The sequence below is a fragment of the Myotis myotis genome, unplaced genomic scaffold (assembly GCF_014108235.1).
Source record: "Myotis myotis isolate mMyoMyo1 unplaced genomic scaffold, mMyoMyo1.p scaffold_m19_p_7, whole genome shotgun sequence".
NCBI classification, from domain to species: Eukaryota; Metazoa; Chordata; class Mammalia; order Chiroptera; family Vespertilionidae; genus Myotis; species Myotis myotis.
The window spans coordinates 85,937,039-85,953,733 of NW_023416379.1; the positions used below are offsets into that span (position 1 = coordinate 85,937,039).

A 16,695-nucleotide genomic window follows, 5' to 3' on the forward strand; every position below is an offset into this window, starting at 1 on the left:
ATGGATAAGGGAGTAGCGCTTCCACATGAGCTTTATCCCTTTGCAGGGTCTCACATGTCACAGGACCTCACAGGGTCTGTAATTCCCGCGACAGAGGGCTGGTACTCACCACTTCCCCTGTTCTATACAGGCCTCCCCCAGGCTCCTAAAGTTGAGGTTTGTGCCACCCCTGACATGGGCATGGTCACACAGGCCTGCAAGGCAGTACACAGGCTGCCAGTTGTCTTTCAATAGAGACCAAAACCTGATGGGTATCTTTCTTTGCCTATTTGGGCACCTGCCCTTTTGGCAACTGCATTCAAGAATTAAAGGTTAATATAACATGTTTATATAATGAAGTACAATATTGGCACTGTGGCCACTTCAGGCAGCCAAATTTTGTGCTACCAAACATGACACCTGGTAGGGCTATACAAACATCGCAGGGAGGTGACGGAAGTCCATTTTTGACCTTCTCATACGAGCAAAACTGTCCTTGTCTCTCTGGAGTCATGTCCATGAAGACGCAGGCATTAATAAGTCTATTATACAGTTTTCTGCAGGCCACTGTCAGGGCTGTACGTGGCAGCCAGTTCTTCTTTCCAGCCACAAACACAGTCTGTCCAATTTCCCTAAAATGTATTCTGGCACGAGAAAAAGTTGTTTTGCTGCACACAGGCAGCTTAACCCCTATACACCTGGGCTTGGACCTCTGCCTAGCAAACTGCAGTCTGTAAGTTCAATATGCAGCCTCTGGTCCTCCTAACCCAATGGGTTCTCCGCCCGTCCCTTAGTCAGACTCCTCCTCTCTAGGAGAGTCTGAAAGTCCTGAAGGCTCTCTGGTACATGGAAAGTGCCTTCCCTTTACCCTCTCCTGTTAACCCTGTTTATCAGTTACAGGGCCTTGCCATCCCTGTCTCTCACCACTGCTTGGTTCCCAGTGGTGAGCTAAATACATCTGGGGCTGCAGGGAGAGACAGGTTTGCACATAGCAAAGCGCTCCTGCAGTGGTAGCTTGGGCTTCAGGCTCTACTATGCTGCCCATTCTCTTTCCTGGCAGAGACCGTGGCCTTCTCTGTGGGCTCCCTTGCTGGAATGGGGCATCTAGCCCCCTCCCTCCCGCCCACCTACCTGTCCCCTTTCAGCACATTTACAAATGGGAAACTTTATCAGCTTCATCCCTGGCCACTTTCACAGATTCCAGGGCCCGTTGCTTGTCCCCTTTCCTATTGTGAGTCAGAGGAAGACAATTCCTACAGAGGGAGAAATAGAAACAGTGGGAGTTTCAGAGAAAACTACAGACTATGCTGTAGCAGTCCTCCCTCCCGGAGGCTGGGGTCCGACCTGTGGAGAAAAATGACTCTTAGTCGGCCTGGAAAAGAAGGCAGAGGATGACAATGGTGTGCAGGGAAATTTCTTGTGGACTGAAAGCCTGGAGGGCCTTCTGAAAGAAAAGATCTTTAATCCAGTTACACATGCTGTCAGGATCAGGAGTGAGGGAGGAAGGGAAAGACCAGGTTATGTCCTCTGTGAGGATCCTAATAAATAACTGAAAACAGCAAGCCAAACAAGACATACAAGATATATAACCAGGGCAGACGGGGTTCATGAGTAGATGATTATGATAACATTAGTTGGATTTCTTTTTAACATTTCTCTTTTCCTTTATATCGTATACATAACCTTTACAAATTTCATACTTTCAAATTAGCCTTTAAACCTTCTTTCTGTCCTTTAAAAATGCATAACCATGCCTTGGACCTTCTGTGATAAAACTAAGAGCAGGTAAATTAAAACTTGTCTAGTGAAAACTGCTATATTTTTCCATATGTAAATTCAAGTATACTGTATCGGTATAATTTAGTATTGGAAGGGTTAAAGAGAATAAAACGGGGCAGAGAAAGATTTACTGCGCCTGCAGAAAACTTGCAACCTTGAGTCTAGTGCAGTTCAGATAAGACACCTGGTAGGCTATGGACCAGACCCCTACGCCAGCAGAGCAGTCTGCAACCAGTAAAATCAACAAAAACCTATCTCTCACTGCTTCATAATTAACTGCTGATACCCCTCTCCCCCTCTTTCTACATTAACCATTTACTCTGTCCTGAAACAAGGCAAATGGTCTGAGATCCTGTATATTTAGGCTTTTTACATTTAAGGATACATTTTTTCTTCTTCCTGTAACAGTTGCTTTCCCTCACAGATTTTTCCTCTTTACTCTAAGCCCCTAGAGCAGTGGTTCTCAACCTTCCTCATGCTGCGACCCTTTAATACAGTTCCTCATGTTGTGGTGACCCCCAACCATAAAATTATTTTCGTTGCTACTTCATAACTGTAATTTTGCTACTGTTATGAATCGTAATGTAAATATCTGATATGCAGGGTGTATTTTCATTGTTATAAATTGAACATAATTAAAGCATAGTGATTCATCACAAAAACAATATGTAATATATAAGTGTTTTCCGATGGTCTTAGGCGACCCCTGTGAAAGGGTCATTCGACCCCCAAAGGGGTTGGGACCCACAGGTTGAGAGCCGCTGCCCTAGAGGATCTTAAATCCTCCTCCTTTACTACTCTTGATCTCTCCAACCATCTCCCTGCCCCCCAGCCCAGGGCTCCTCTAGCTCAGCAGGAGAGCCTACCACCCTACCCAGCGAATCCCACTGCCCCCACCCACCCCACACCCGCTCCGGAGCAGCTAATTATGAAAAGTCTGGCAGTCTTTCTCTCTTGCCCTAAACAGGCCATGAGAAAATGTACTAATCTTAACCTAACAAGCCTTAGCAGGGGAGAAAAGGGTAGTGGTCTAGCCTTTGTTTAAACTTCTCTGGGCTACACCCTTCACAAATTTATACCTTTAACCCCAGAATTCCAAAATTTCAACCTAATACAGCAAAATCACAGATCAGGGAGGGAAGAGCAGACCAAAGCCCCTAGTACATAAACATAGACAGAAATTTAAGCGGGCTGATTCCCTCCTTGATGGAGAGCAAAAGACTGAGAAAAAGAACTCTCAGCAGCTAGAGACTTTTGCAGTTCGTCACAGCGTTCAGCCTTACTATACACAATTACGCTTCCCCTAAAGCGGGGTTTGCCCTATCTTTAAACAAACTAAACAGCAGGAAGAGATAACAAATACTCTCGTGTGTACAGCCAGATGGCACAAAGTAGCTTTCACTTCACACAGACTCTCACACATTTATACACCAGACAATCCGAGTTTTTGACTTCTACCAGATATTTACTCAGAGTTTAAACAGTCCACTTGATTCCTGATTAATTGCCTGAGGAAGCCATATGGCTTCTGGGGAGGTGATCAAGCTCCCCCTTCTACTCACTTGGAGTGGGCCTGTCTGACTGGGGCCCCTGCCTTACCGATTCTGTCGACAGGTTCAGAAGCGTCCTTCCACTCTTTCCTGATGCCAGCCGGGTCCTGGGCTGAGGTCCGGGCGCCCAGAGTCCCCCAGTTCAATTTTGCTAAATCAGCAGAGCGGTGCCTCCCGGAGGCCTATCCGGTGCCCCCCGGACCCCAAACCCGTACGCTCACTGGAGGCCAAAAAGGCCAAGCGCGGTTGATTTCCCAGTGTTTCAGGGAACCATTAACGTCACAGAAGACCGGAGAAGAACCAAGCAACGCTTAGAGAGATGGAGTTACACTTTATTATTATTATTATTACACCGGGCCTCGAGAAAACTGTATTTCACATTCTGGGCCCCAACATGGAGCAAGTTTCCCTACTTATATCTTTTTTACCTTCTTTGTCTCCCAAATATGGGGGTTTCCGGTCCCTTTTGCAAGTTCTTAAACAGCCCTTTGTGCTGGGGCTTTGAGACCTCAACCAGAGGCCTGGCCCGGCGCCAGCACTGATAACTTCGTCTGGGGAAGGTTTATGGCCTCTCTGGAATGGGAGTAGTCTTATTTTCCTTATTATTTAAGCCAGCAGGCATTTACAGGAGCCACAATAGCAGGGTTAAAAACTCAAACAGCAGTTTTTATATAAGATGGATGCTCCAATAGCACCATTGACCCCGTAGACTGCCCAAGGGACATCCATGTGACAGCACCCAGAGTTCTTGGGCTGATTCACTGAGAGGAACCTCTGGGAGGGGCAGTGCTGAAGGAACAGGGCACACGCTGGTTACACCCCATCGTGGAGCCTCATATTCTATCAGCACAAGAACCCTCTTTAGGAAACAAAACAAAACAAAAACCGCTTTAGTGCCTGGCGGAGTTGATGTTCAACGAATGTTTGTGAAATGAATAATGACCCTTACTTGATTAATAAGTGTAAGCTTGGAATGATCACCAATGCTCTTGGCATTGAACACACTCCCCTTACTCTGGGATCCTGGCCCTGTTCCCCTCAGTCGTGTCTGTACAAGATTTCACATCAGGCCCTGCACCCACATTTCTGGGCTCCTGGGCTGCACAGCCTGAACTCTCACAGAGCGTGGGCCAGGGTGAGGAGCCAAAAGGGGCCTTGCCTCATGCTTGGCTGCGGAGTAAGGAGACAGGTGGGACAGGGTCCTCCCCAACCCCCAGCCCCAGGCTGCAATTCCCAGGGTCTTGCCCTCAGGAAGTCCTCCTCCTCTGGGAAGCCCTCCCAGATTTCTTCCTCCCCTAAACCTGCCAAATTGCCTCCTCCCAGAGAAGACATGAATGAAAACACTTCCCATTGGCTTGTGCCATTTAAGTTCTCCTTTAATGGTCCTAGGTGTTCTGCATCTCAAATGTCCAGATCGGGGAGACGCAGCCTTTCCCTCCGATCGGCCTCAGTGGAAGGAGGGAGCGCCCCCACCCCCAGGAAGCTCGGGTCCAGGAGGAGGCAGGTCGCGGTGTCCTCCGAGGCGGGAGGTCTGCATACTGAAGGCGGGTCCTGAGCGCTGGGCGCTGGGTGGGCAGAGAGCCTCCCCTCCTCCCGGACTGGGCTCCCGCCTGGGTCGGGACCCGGAGGGCGGGGCAAAGGTCTGAGCCCTCGGCCTCTCCCGGCGGCCGTTGCAGTCGGTGGCGGCAGAGGCTCCCTTACCCGCCGAGGCTGCGCTGCGGGCCGGCGGCCGGGGCGGGGAGCTCGGCGTCCAGCGGGCGGGCGGCGGCCGGTCCCCCGCGGCGGGCGGGGCGCGCAGGCGGCTGCAGGTCAGGAGCACGTCGAACAGCAGCAGCTTGAAGAGCAGCAGCCGCAGCGCCTCCAGCCGCAGCGCGCGGCCGGGCGTCCCTGCGGGAGGGGAAGGAGCAGGCTGGGCCCGGGGCTCCTGGCGCACCCCACCCGCTGCGAACGTCCACCCGAGAGGAGGGGCCTTGTCCTCTGCCCTGGCCATTCCTCCTCCCTGTCGTCCCCCAAATTCAGGGGGAGTCCTTCCTGGGGTCTACCCTCAACCCTTCCTGGTCATAACAAATACCTGCCTAACCTTCATTTTATTATATTCCCCCCAAGCCAGGGGGATGCAGGCCAGGCAGGAGCCAGCATCGCTGCAGAGAGGAGCCAGCTCAGAAGTCTCATTCGGCCAGGAAGAGACGGGACTGGTGACCATGGCCAGCAGGTGGTGGAAGTGACCGCTCCCCAGACTCCCAGGGGTCTCCCGAGGCTCTGAGGCTGACCGTTCACCCGGGCTGCCCCGGGGAAGTTCACGGCCCTTCTGCTAGCGCTCACCTGTGCTTCTCCACTGGTGTCCAGGCACTGGGCTGGGGTCAGAGATCTTACCCACCGGTGGACAGAGGCCCAGGCCGGCCAGTGCACCAACCCAGCCAGACCGCCTCCTCAGGGAACACCTACCAACCCCCAGTAGGACCCACCAGGCCAGAGCCCGACAGCACCTAAGGGCCTGGCCCCCAGTACTCACCCCCAAGAGGTTCCCAGAGGCAGGTCCTCGCTGAGGAAGTCACTCCTGCCAGCCAAGGAGAAGGGAGTGAGACTTGGGAGGGGCCGTTCCCTGCACCCCAGGACCGTGCCCTCCGCCCCAGGACTGTGCCCGGGCCCTGACACAGGGCCTGTTCATGGCATGTTGGATAAATGGACAAAGGGACCGGCAGTGGGAACCTGAGCCCACTCGCTGCACGTCCTCCCAGGGGCCTGGGTCTCCCCGGCTCCCTGCCGCCCCCTGTTCTGTGTCGCTGGGAGGGGAGCTGCCTCAGCACTTCCGGACAAGGAATCGGTTTTCTCAGCAGCCTTTGGAAGGCAGAGAATTTGTTCAACAAATATTATGTTAAAGCCAACATAATCCAAAAAGAGGAAGTCATCTGGTTAGTAATAAAGTAATAACAGCCCGGCCGGCGTGGCTCAGTGGTCGAGCGTCGACCGATGAACCAGGAGGTCACAGTTCGATTCTCGGTCAGGGCACATGCCCGAGTTGTGGGTTCCATCCCCAGTGTGGGGCGTGCACGAGGCAGCCAATCAATGATTCTCTTTCATCATTGATGTTTCTATATCTCTCTCCCTTTCCCTTCCTCTCTGAAATCAATAAAAATATATTTTTTAAAGAATAAAGTAATAGTAATAGATGACTTTGGACATATTACTTAACTTCTCTGTGCCTGAAAAAATGAGGAAAATTATATGACTTCATAAATGTAAAGTGTTTACAACAAATAGTACCTGGCAAGAGTAAGCACTGAATAAGTGGTAGCAATTAATTATTTACTTATTGTTTGGGTCTAATAGGTAGGGTGTTATATATAAGGTGATATATAGATATTAATCCTGGGTATATAGAGAGATATTAGCCCTAGGTGGTAGGGTGAATATATACACCTTAATATTTATCTCAATCCTAGGAGGGAAGAGGCATTATTACCTCGTGGAAGATGTGCATAGAGCCTAGATTTGAGTGAGATATCACAGTTGCAAATCCCAGGACTCAGGGCCCTCAGGTGGCCCTGCTCTGAGCCCAGGCACCCCTTCACCTAGTTGGTCGTCACTTGGACACCCTTCATGCCCCCATGGTCTGGGCCTGCCTCCCTTCCCACCAAATCCTGGTTCCAGGGCAAGTGAAAGGGGCAGGGGGCGTTTTGCCAGGGGGCGTTTTAAAGGCCCCAGGCTCTGTCCCCACCTGACAGCTGCAGGGGCTGTGTGCTCTGGCTGTGATCCCCAGCCCCAGGCCCGGTGTGACAGACCAAGGTTTCCCAGGATGCCAGCTCCTCCGAGGGCAGGGAGAGCTGGGCCACGCTAGTCCAGGTGCCATCTGCAGCTGGGGAAGGGCCGTAGGTGAAGGCGTCCAGTGCGCTGCCGTTGCCAGCTGAGAACCAGATGGGGCTCTCAAGGCCAGGGGGCGCGGCATCGAGGACCAGGCAGACCACCAGCACCTGCTGCTTCCCATCCACCTGCATCGTGATGGGTGGGGCCAGCGAGGGGAAGGGGGCGCCCCCCACACCTGTAAGAGAGCATGCTCCTGTGGGGGCCTAGATCTGTTCGTGCCCTCCCAGGCCAGCATCTCACTGTAGGCACCTAGGCTTCTATCTGTCCATTCACCATCCATCTGTCCCTCCATCCTCTCAACCACCCCTCTCTCCTTGCATTTTCCCTTCTAAACACCCTTCCTTCCCTCCACCCTGTCATTCACCTCTCTATTCATTCACTCTTTTTCTATCATCCATGTTTTCTACAGCTATTCTCTCTACTTTCCATCTATATGTCCATCTGTCCATCTGTCCATCCATCCATCCATCCATCCATCATCTTTCCATCATTCATCTATCATATCTGAACCTTTCTGTGCAAGGCATTAGGGATACAACATTAATTTACATACAACATTAAATTATATATAATAATTTATATATACACTAGAAGCCCGGTGCATGAAATTTGTGTATGGGGAGAGTCCCTCTGCCTGGCCTGCATCCTCTCCAATCCAGGATCCCTCTGGACCCTTGTGGGATCGGGCCTAAACTGGCAGTCGGACATCCCTCTTGCAATCTGGGACCATTGGCTCCTAACTGCTCGCCTGCCTGCCTGCCTGATCGCCCCTAACAGCCTCTGCCTGCCTGCCTGATCACCCCTAACCACCTCTGCCTTGGCCCCCACCACCGTGGCATTGTCTGGAAGACATCTGGTCTAATTAGCATATTACCCTTTTATTAGTATAGATTGTCCCCACTTTCAAAGAACTCAGTCTCATGGGAAACCAACACGCATAATACCTGGTTGTGCCAGCCTCAGGAGAGTGGTCGCCTCTGGGGAGGAAGGGAAGGAAACATGATCTGGAATGAGATTAAAGGGGCTTCAAATGTATCTGTAACTTTTTGATTCTTAAAACAATCTAGTTCAGCCTGACCAGCGGGGCTCAGTGGTTGAGCATCGACCAATGAACCAGGAGGCCACAGTTCAATTCCCGGTCAGGGCACATGCCTGGGTTGCGGGCTTGATCTCCAGTAGGGGGCATGCAGGGGGCATCTGATCGATGTTTCTCTCTCATCACTGATGTTTCTATCTCTTTCTCCCTCTCCTTTCCTCTCTGAAATAAATTAAAAAAATACATATTTTTAAAAATCTAGTTCAAATATGGCAGGATCATAACCATTTGTTAATCTGAGTGGAACATGGAAGGGTGTTGGTTGTGTCACCCACCCCAGGACATGCTTAGAGAGAGGAAGGGAGAGAAACATTGATGTGAGAAAAACAGCCTCGACCGGGGATTGAACCTGCAATCCAGGTAGATCTGTCCTTTATTTTCCAGAACAGTCCCAATTTTCCACAAACTTAGTCTTTTCAGTAAGGATGATTCATTCAATACATAACCGAATGTTATTTTTGAACAGTTGCATAGTTGCTCATAAAAACTAAATCTCAAAGGTTAAAACCTCCAAACAAATTAAAACTGTAAGTTAAGCCCTAGCTGGTTTGGCTCAGTGGATTTCAGTCAAGGGCGTGTACCTTGGTTGCAGGCTCAAACCCTGGGCCTGACCAGGGTGCATGCAGGAGGCAACCAATCGATATGTCTCTCTCACATTGATGTTTCTCTCTATCTCTTCCCCTCCTTTCCACTCTCTCTAAAAATCAATGGAAAAATATCCTCGGGTGAGGATTAACAAAACAACAACAACACACACACACACACATACACGCACACGCACATGCACACACACAAAAACCCCACAACAACTCTAAGGGTAGCCAGGCCAAAGAAATGCCCAGGGTGCGGGGACCTGTGCCAGGGTATTTTGTGGGGACGGAGGGGTGTGGAGTGCTCGCGTGAGATTTCTTGAGGGTCAGATAACTGACCTAGTAGCATGTGGATGGTTAGTAGCCCACTCAGGATTTGAGCTCAGATCTCGGTGACTCCAAGTCCCACATTTCACCCCACTTGGAAGGATGACTAAGATTTTGCTACGTGACAAAGTGGACCAAACCTGGGACGTGGCCTGGAATAGAGTTGGTTTGTCTCATGCACTTAATATACTGAGTCTCAATGGTCCCATCAATATAATGGGGTTAGTAACACCAGCCCCACAAAGTTATTGTGTAGAATAAAGTTCATGAATGTAAAACACATGGCAGATGAGTATTAGTATTCTTATCAATACTATCATTAATAAGGTATCACAAACAAAGGAGGTAGAGAAGGCTGGGAGTGGGCTCCAGGAACCACAGCTCCTGAGCCTTCGCAGTTGCACGGGTAGAGACACTCCCCAAGGAAGTTAAGCATCTGCCTCCTCCACAAAGCCTCCCAGGATTGCTCCTCCTTGCCCTGGCTGTGTCCTTCCCAGAGCTCCGTCTCCTGCCCTGCTCCACATGCGTATGCTTGGCCTCCTTAGGAGGGGGAGCTGTGCCACACTGGGTCAGCTTTAGCTCAAGGAGATGTCTTGATTCAAAGGTCAAGGACTCCCTCCCCCCTCCCCCCTCACCCCCCCAAACATGCAAATATGCACAGGCTAATGAAGCTGTAATTCTTACAATTCTAGTCCTTTTTAAAAAAAAAAAAGTATTTTATTGATTTTATACAGAGAGGAAGGGAGAGAGATAGAGAGTTAGAAACATTGATCAGCCACCTCCTGCACATCTCCCACCGCCTCCTGCACATGCCCGCAACCCAGGTACATGCCCTTGACCGGAATCGAACCTGGGACCTTTCAGTCTGCAGGCCGACGCTCTATCCACTGAGCCAAATGGGTTTCAGCCAATTCTAGTCCTTTGGTTCCAGCCTTGATCGTTGGAGGCCTGGGGGTACATACACCCGGAAGTCACTGAGGCCTTGGGACTTCTCCAGAGAGCCCATTGATAAGGGGGAACACTGAACCCTGGTGGAAAGGGCACCCCGAGGGCAGGAGACCTGGACAGGAAGGGCAGGAGGGGACCCCACAATATTGCCCAGGTCCCATCACTCCATATCACATAACAGCCCTGGCTCCTCCACCCGACCCCCATGGACACCCAGCCAGCTTGCTTTGTTTCTCTACACCTCCAAGAGGTGACTACTCCCTACCAACACTGTGGACCCCAGGGGAGCAGGACTCGGGCCCCAGAACCAGGTAGCTGGGAGGTAGAGTGCAGTGGGGAAGGGAAGATGGGCTTCTGGTGAGACCCTCCCCAGAGGCCCCAGAGCCTCTGTTCTGCCTCCCTGCATCTCACCCACACCGGGACGCCCAGAGGGAGAGGGGGGTTTGGGGCAGACAAATGGGGCACAGAGAGAGAAGCAGGGAGGGAACTCACCTGTGGGCAGGGCTGGACACCCGAGGGCCAAGAGAAGCAGCAGCCAAGCCCCGGCCATGGCCCATTCGATAGGAGGCAGGTCACAGCTGCAGACCTGAGGTGTGGGCCGGGGGAGCAGGCACCCACAAGGCTGCCTCCCAGGCCGCAGGCCCAGCTGCATCTCAGCTGCTCCACCGCGGAGCCGTTTCCCTCCAGAGGGGCCCCTCCCACTCCACCTGGGCCCCCAAACCCCATCCTCTCTCATGGGCCAGGGAACTCCGGCTGCCACTCCCACAGCAGGAGCTGGGTGCCCACACTCCCTCCCCATCACTGGCCCTGCCATCTGGAGGACGCAGAGCACAAGGCTGTATGTCAAGGGCTTCATTCACAGCACTTCATCCCATCCCCCTCACCACTGTGAGTTCCATGTCACAGGTGAGGCGACTGAGGCCCAGGGCGATTGAGGGACCTGCCCAAGGCCACCCAGCTGGCAGGTGGCAGAGCCAGGGCTGGAACTCTTCCTGATGGCTGGCCCCAAAGCCCCATAAACTTGTTTCCATGTTACACTGCCCCTTTGAAATAGAATTTATTTTTTTAGAACAACTTCAAGTTCACAACAACATTGAGCAGAAGGTTCAAAGATTTCCCATGTATTCCTTGCACTATCAAGTAAAACCCCTTAAAAAAATAAACTTATATAAATGCCATTTGCAGCAACTCCACTAAACTTGAGCTAGGTATCATTTTGATCCTAAAACTTCCCATCTAGGTATATTCCCTAATGAAATAATAAGAGAGTTGGTCATTGTAAGATTTATGCACAAAAATACTCTTTGAAATATTACACTTACAACACAAGAGCAGGCCCTGGCTGGTGGTGTTCAATGGTCAGAGCGTTGGCCCGAGCATGGAGGGGTCGAGAGTTCAATTCCCGGTCAAGGGCACATACCTGGGTTGCAGGTTCGATCCCTGGCCCTGATCAGGGTGCATTTGGGAGGCAACCAGTGCCTCTCTCACGTTGATTTTTCTTTCTCCTCCCTTGCTCCCTCTCCCTCCCACTCTCTAAACAGCAATGAAAATAAAGGGGACATATATAATACTTTCAGCAATAAAGAACTATTCAAAAAAATAAAAGTAATGTATATTTTAATTTCCATTGTAAGATTAATTGGATTTGAGGGAAGCAACTTTATTTGGGGGGAAGAGTAGAGTTACTAGAATTTTATCAATTTCCTCATAAAAAAAGGGAAATGAAAAAATATCTGGTGGTGGAGGGGGGAGGATTAACAAAAGACAAAAACAAAAGCGAGAGCAATTATAAACAACCCAGTTGCTCAATGCCAGGGGAAGAGTTAGACTAACTCATCTTTGGCATATTTATGTTAGTCAATATTATGCAGCAGCTTTTCAAATCATGTTTTCACAGAATGTTTAGTGACATGGGATGTAGAAGAGAGTTTGCTTCAGAGTGTGGGCTGTGAAGGCAGACCACCTGGCTTTCCACCCGGACTAGGTCATTCAGGAGTTGTGTGACTTGCACCAAACTACTTAATTCCCTAATTCTCAATTTCCTCCTGTACAATGAGGGTGGTAATACCTCAGAGGGGTCCTGTGATACGTAAAGAAGATAAACCACGAAGGGGATTTAGCGCCGTTCCTTATACAGCAAGTCTTTGAACCACGGAGTTTCGCTCCATGTTGTTTCCTTATAACACCGATGAGGAAATAAAATCGGTTCCTGGCGGGGCTGCTCTCTGTGAGGAGTTTGCACGGTCTCCCCGCATCTGGCTGGGTTTTCTCCAGGGACTCTGGTTCCTCCCACCTCCCAAAGAGGAGGTGAATTGAGGATCTACATCGGCCCCAGTCTGAGTGAGTGTGGGAATGGGTGTGATGGAAGGGTGTCCTGTCTAGGGAGGTGTCCTGTCCTCCTGGGCCAGGGCTGCTGGGGTGGACTCCGACCACCTGTGACTCTGAACTAGAAAAACTGGGTTGGAAAATAATTACTTTATTTGTTTTTCTTCTCCTTCTCCTTCTTCTTCTTCTTCTTCTTCTTCTTCTTCTTCTTCTTCTTCTTCTTCTTCTTCTTCTTCTTCTTCTTCTTCTTCTTCTTTTTTGAAGTTTAGGAAGTGTTTTCTGTGAGTTTTTTAAAATTTTTATTAAATCTTTATTGTTCAGATTATTACAGTTGTTCCTCTTTTTTCCCCCCATAGCTTCCCTACACTAGGTTCCCACCCCACCTTCTGCCCTTACCCCCCTCCCCACTGTCCTCATCCATAGGTGTACGATTTTTGTCCAGTCTCTTCCCGCACCCCCACACCTCTTCCCCCCCACCCCCCGAGAATAGTCAGTCCACTCCCTTTCTATGCCCCTTGATTTTTAGATTCACTTGTTGATAGATGTGTATTTGTTGTTCATAATTTGTATCTTTACCTTTTTCTTCTTCTTGCTCTTCTTAAAGGATACCTTCCAGCATTTCATATAATCCTGGTTTGGTGGTGATGAACTCCTTTAGCTCTTCCTTATCTGTGAAGCTCTTTATCTGACCTTCAATTCTGAATGATAGCTTTGCTGGATAAAGTAATCTTGGTTGTAGGTTCTTGGCATTCATCACTTTGAATATTTCTTGCCACTCCCTTCTGGCCTGCATAGTTTCTGTTGAGAAATCAGCTGACAGTCGTATGGGTATTCCCTTGTAGGTAAGTGATTGTTTTTCTCTTGCTGCTTTTAAGATTCTCTATTTGTCTTTTGCTCTTGGCATTTTAATTATGATGTGTCTTGGTGTGGTCCTCTTTGGATTCCTTTTGTTTGGGGTTCTCTGCACTTCCTGGACTTGTAAGTCTATTTCTTTAACCAGGTAGGGGAAGTTTTCTGTCATTATTCCTTCAAATAGGTTTTCAATATCTTGCTCTCGCTCTTCTTCTGGAACCCCTATAATTCAGATGTTGGTACGCTTGAAGTTGTCCCAGAGGCTCCTTACACTATCTTCATATTTTTGGATTCTTTTTTCTTTTTGTTTTTCCGGTTGGGTGTTTTTTGCTTCTTCATATTTCAAGTATTTGACTTGATTCTTGCAATCCTCTAGTCTGCTGTTGGAACTCTGTAAATATTCTTTATTTCAGTCAGTGTATGCTTAATTTCTAGTTGGTCCTTTTTCATAACCTCAAGGGTCTCGCTAGATTTCTTGAGGATCTCACTAAATTTATCGGTGGTTTCTAGAAAATTCTTGAAAAACCTTAAAAGTGTGGTTTTGAACTCTATATCCAGTCATTTTTTCCCTCCATTTCTGTCATTTGTGACCTGTTTCTTTGTCTCCACATTTTTTATGCTTCCCTGTGTTGGTAGAGTGGCTTTCTGTGCTAGGTGTCCTATAGGGCCCAGTGGCTCAGCCTCCCCAGTTACCTGAGGTGGACACTCTCTGTGCACCCTTTTGTGGGCTTTGTGCACAGTCTTGTTGTAGTTAAGCCTTGATTGTTGTAGGTATCACTGGGAGGAATTGACCTCCAGGCCAATTGGCTGTGAGAATCAACTGTGTCTACAGTGGGAGAACTTCTGAGCTGGAGACACCCTTCTGGGGCAAGACTTGCTTCAGTGTGGCTTTGGTGCTCACTGAGTCTGCCCCTGAATGTGTTCCTTATGGATCTAAGGAGTTATAATCTGGATGGTCCCACTATGACCACTGGGTACACTGGCTCTTGGATCTCTAAGGAGGTGCTAATTTAGCCTCTGCGCGAGGCTACCCAGCAGGAGCTATGGAGAGATCTGCAGATTCCTCTTCTTTGTTTGGGATTTGGAGGTGCCCAGATGAGGCCCAGCTGTGAAGCAATGCAAGGCTGCTGTGGGGCCTTGGGCCTTCTTTTGGATGTTCTGGGTCTCTCTGACCCAGTTTCAGTTTGTTAGGTAATTTTCAGATTGCAAAGGGCCAGGCCATTCATATGCAAAAGCCTCTGTGCACAGCTTGGGTGGGGCGGGGTCTCAGGGAATCAACAGGGTGGAGCAAACAGTTATGGCTGATCCTCAGCCCTGCCCTAAGAGGCCCCGGGTCTCAGTGTCCTGAGGTAATCACGGTAATTGCTGCAAGCACCTCTGAGAGAAAGCAGCCCTGGAGTTCTGACCGATGCCAGACAGTCCAGTTTCTCCCCGTATGAGTCTGGGTCCTCAGATACTTGCCCAGAATTGGAGTTCAGAGCAGTTGGGAGCTTGTGTCTCCCTCCCGATTGAAAAAGACAACCGAGTCCTCAGTTGCCAGCCCTTTCCAAGTGAGCCTCCGTACTTCTGCACTTTACTTCCGCACTTCCTCTAAGTCTCAGTGTGCTTTTCTCTTTCCTTCTAGTTTTAAACTGTATATCCAGTAGTTTGCTTTCCTTCATTTCTGTCACTTGTGACTTGTTTCTTTGTCTCTGCATCTTTTATGCTTCCCTGTGTTGATAGAGTGGTTTTCTGTGCTAGGTGTCCTATAGGGCCCAGTGGCTCAGCCTCCCCAGTTACCTGAGGTGGACACTCTTGGTGCACCCCTTTGTGGGCTTTGTGCACAGTCTTGTTGTAGTTAAGCCTTGATTGTTGTAGGTATCACTGGAAGGAATTGACCTCCAGGCCAATTGGCTGTGAGAATCAGCTGTCTGCAGTGGGAGAACTTCTGAGCTGGAGACACCCTTCTGGGGCAAGACTTGCTTCAGTGGGGCTTTGGTGCTCACTGAGTCTGCCCCCTGAGTGTGTCCCTTATGGATCTGAGGAGTTGTAATCTGGATGATCCCACTCTCACCACTGGGTACACTGGCTCTTCGATCTAAGGAGGTGCTAATTTAGCCTCTGCCTGAGGCTACCCAGCAGGAGCCCAGCTGTGAAGCAATGCAAGCTGCTGTGGGGCCTTTTGGAAGTTCTGGGTTTCTCTAACCCAGCTGCAGTTTGTTAGGTAATTTTCAGGTTGCAAAGGGCCAGGCCTTTCATATGCAAAAGCCTCTGTGCACAGCTTGGGTGGGGTGGGGTCTCTGGGGATCAACAGGCAGACAAGCAGCTATGGCTGCTCCTCAGTCCTACACTAAGAGGCCCCGCTTCTCAGTGTCTCAGTAATCGCTGCAAGTACCTCTGAGAGAAAGCCGCCCTTGAGTTCTGACTGATGCCAGACAGTCCAGTTTCTCCTGTATGAGTCTGGGTCCCCAGAGACTCGCCCGGAACTGGAGTTCAGAGCAGTCAGGAGCTTGAGACTCCCTCCTGATTGAAAAAGACAACCGTGTCTTCAGCCGCCAGCCCTTTCCACGTGAGCCTCCATACTTCTGCACCTCCTCTGAGTCTCAGTGTGCTTTTCTCTTTCCTTGTAGTTGTAGAATTTGCACTCAGCCAGTCTTCCTGTGGTTCTGGGTGATGTCCGTTTTGTCTTTTAGTTGTATTTTTGAAGTTGTTGTGCGAGTCAGCAATTTCCGGTGTTTACCTATGCTGCCATCTTGGTTTCTCCTTCAATTATTTTCTTTTTTTTTTTTTTTTATGAAACACTTATGTTGTATTTTTCAAAAAATGTCAAAGACATGAAAACAAAGAAAGGCTGAGGAACTACTCCAGATTAAAGAACTTCATTGGGATAACTGGAGAAATTTGAGTGTAAAATGTATATATATATTTTTTTAATTAAATCTTTATTGTTCAGATTATTACATTTGTTCCTCTTTTTTTTCCCCCCATAACTCCCCTCCTCCCAGTTCCCGCCCCACCCTCCGCCCTCACTCCCCACCCACTGTCCTCATCCATAGGTGCACGATTTTTGTCCAGTCTCTTCCCGCATCTCCCACACCCCTTTCCCCCCCCAGGAATAGTCAGTCCATTCCCTTTCTGTGTCCCTGATTCTATTATAATCAAAAGTTCATTCTGTTCATCAGATTATTTATTCACTTGATTCTTAGATTCACTTGTTGATAGATGCATATTTGTTGTTCATAATTTGTATCTTTACCTTTTTCTTCCTCTTCCTCTTCTTAAAGGATACCTTTCAGCATTTCATATAATCCTGGTTTGGTGGTGATGAACTCCTTTAGCTTTTCCTTATCTGTGAAGCTCTTTATCTGACCTTCAATTCTGAATGATAGCTTTGCTGGATAAAGTA

General features: G+C 49.2%; 1 protein-coding gene across 1 annotated transcript; it reads right to left on the reverse strand.

The window, feature by feature from the left end:
- Nucleotides 1-4,183: 4,183 nt before the first annotated feature.
- On the reverse strand, nucleotides 4,184-10,683 carry PTCRA (pre T cell antigen receptor alpha). Its single transcript, XM_036318044.1, has 5 exons — nucleotides 10,626-10,683; nucleotides 8,117-8,149; nucleotides 7,027-7,347; nucleotides 5,821-5,865; nucleotides 4,184-5,195 (listed from the first exon to the last, which is right to left on the reverse strand). Exons 1-5 carry the CDS (start codon nucleotides 10,681-10,683, stop codon nucleotides 4,756-4,758), a joined length of 897 nt encoding a protein of 298 aa, XP_036173937.1. The 3' UTR covers nucleotides 4,184-4,755.
- Between the last annotated feature and the right edge of the window lie 6,012 nt (nucleotides 10,684-16,695).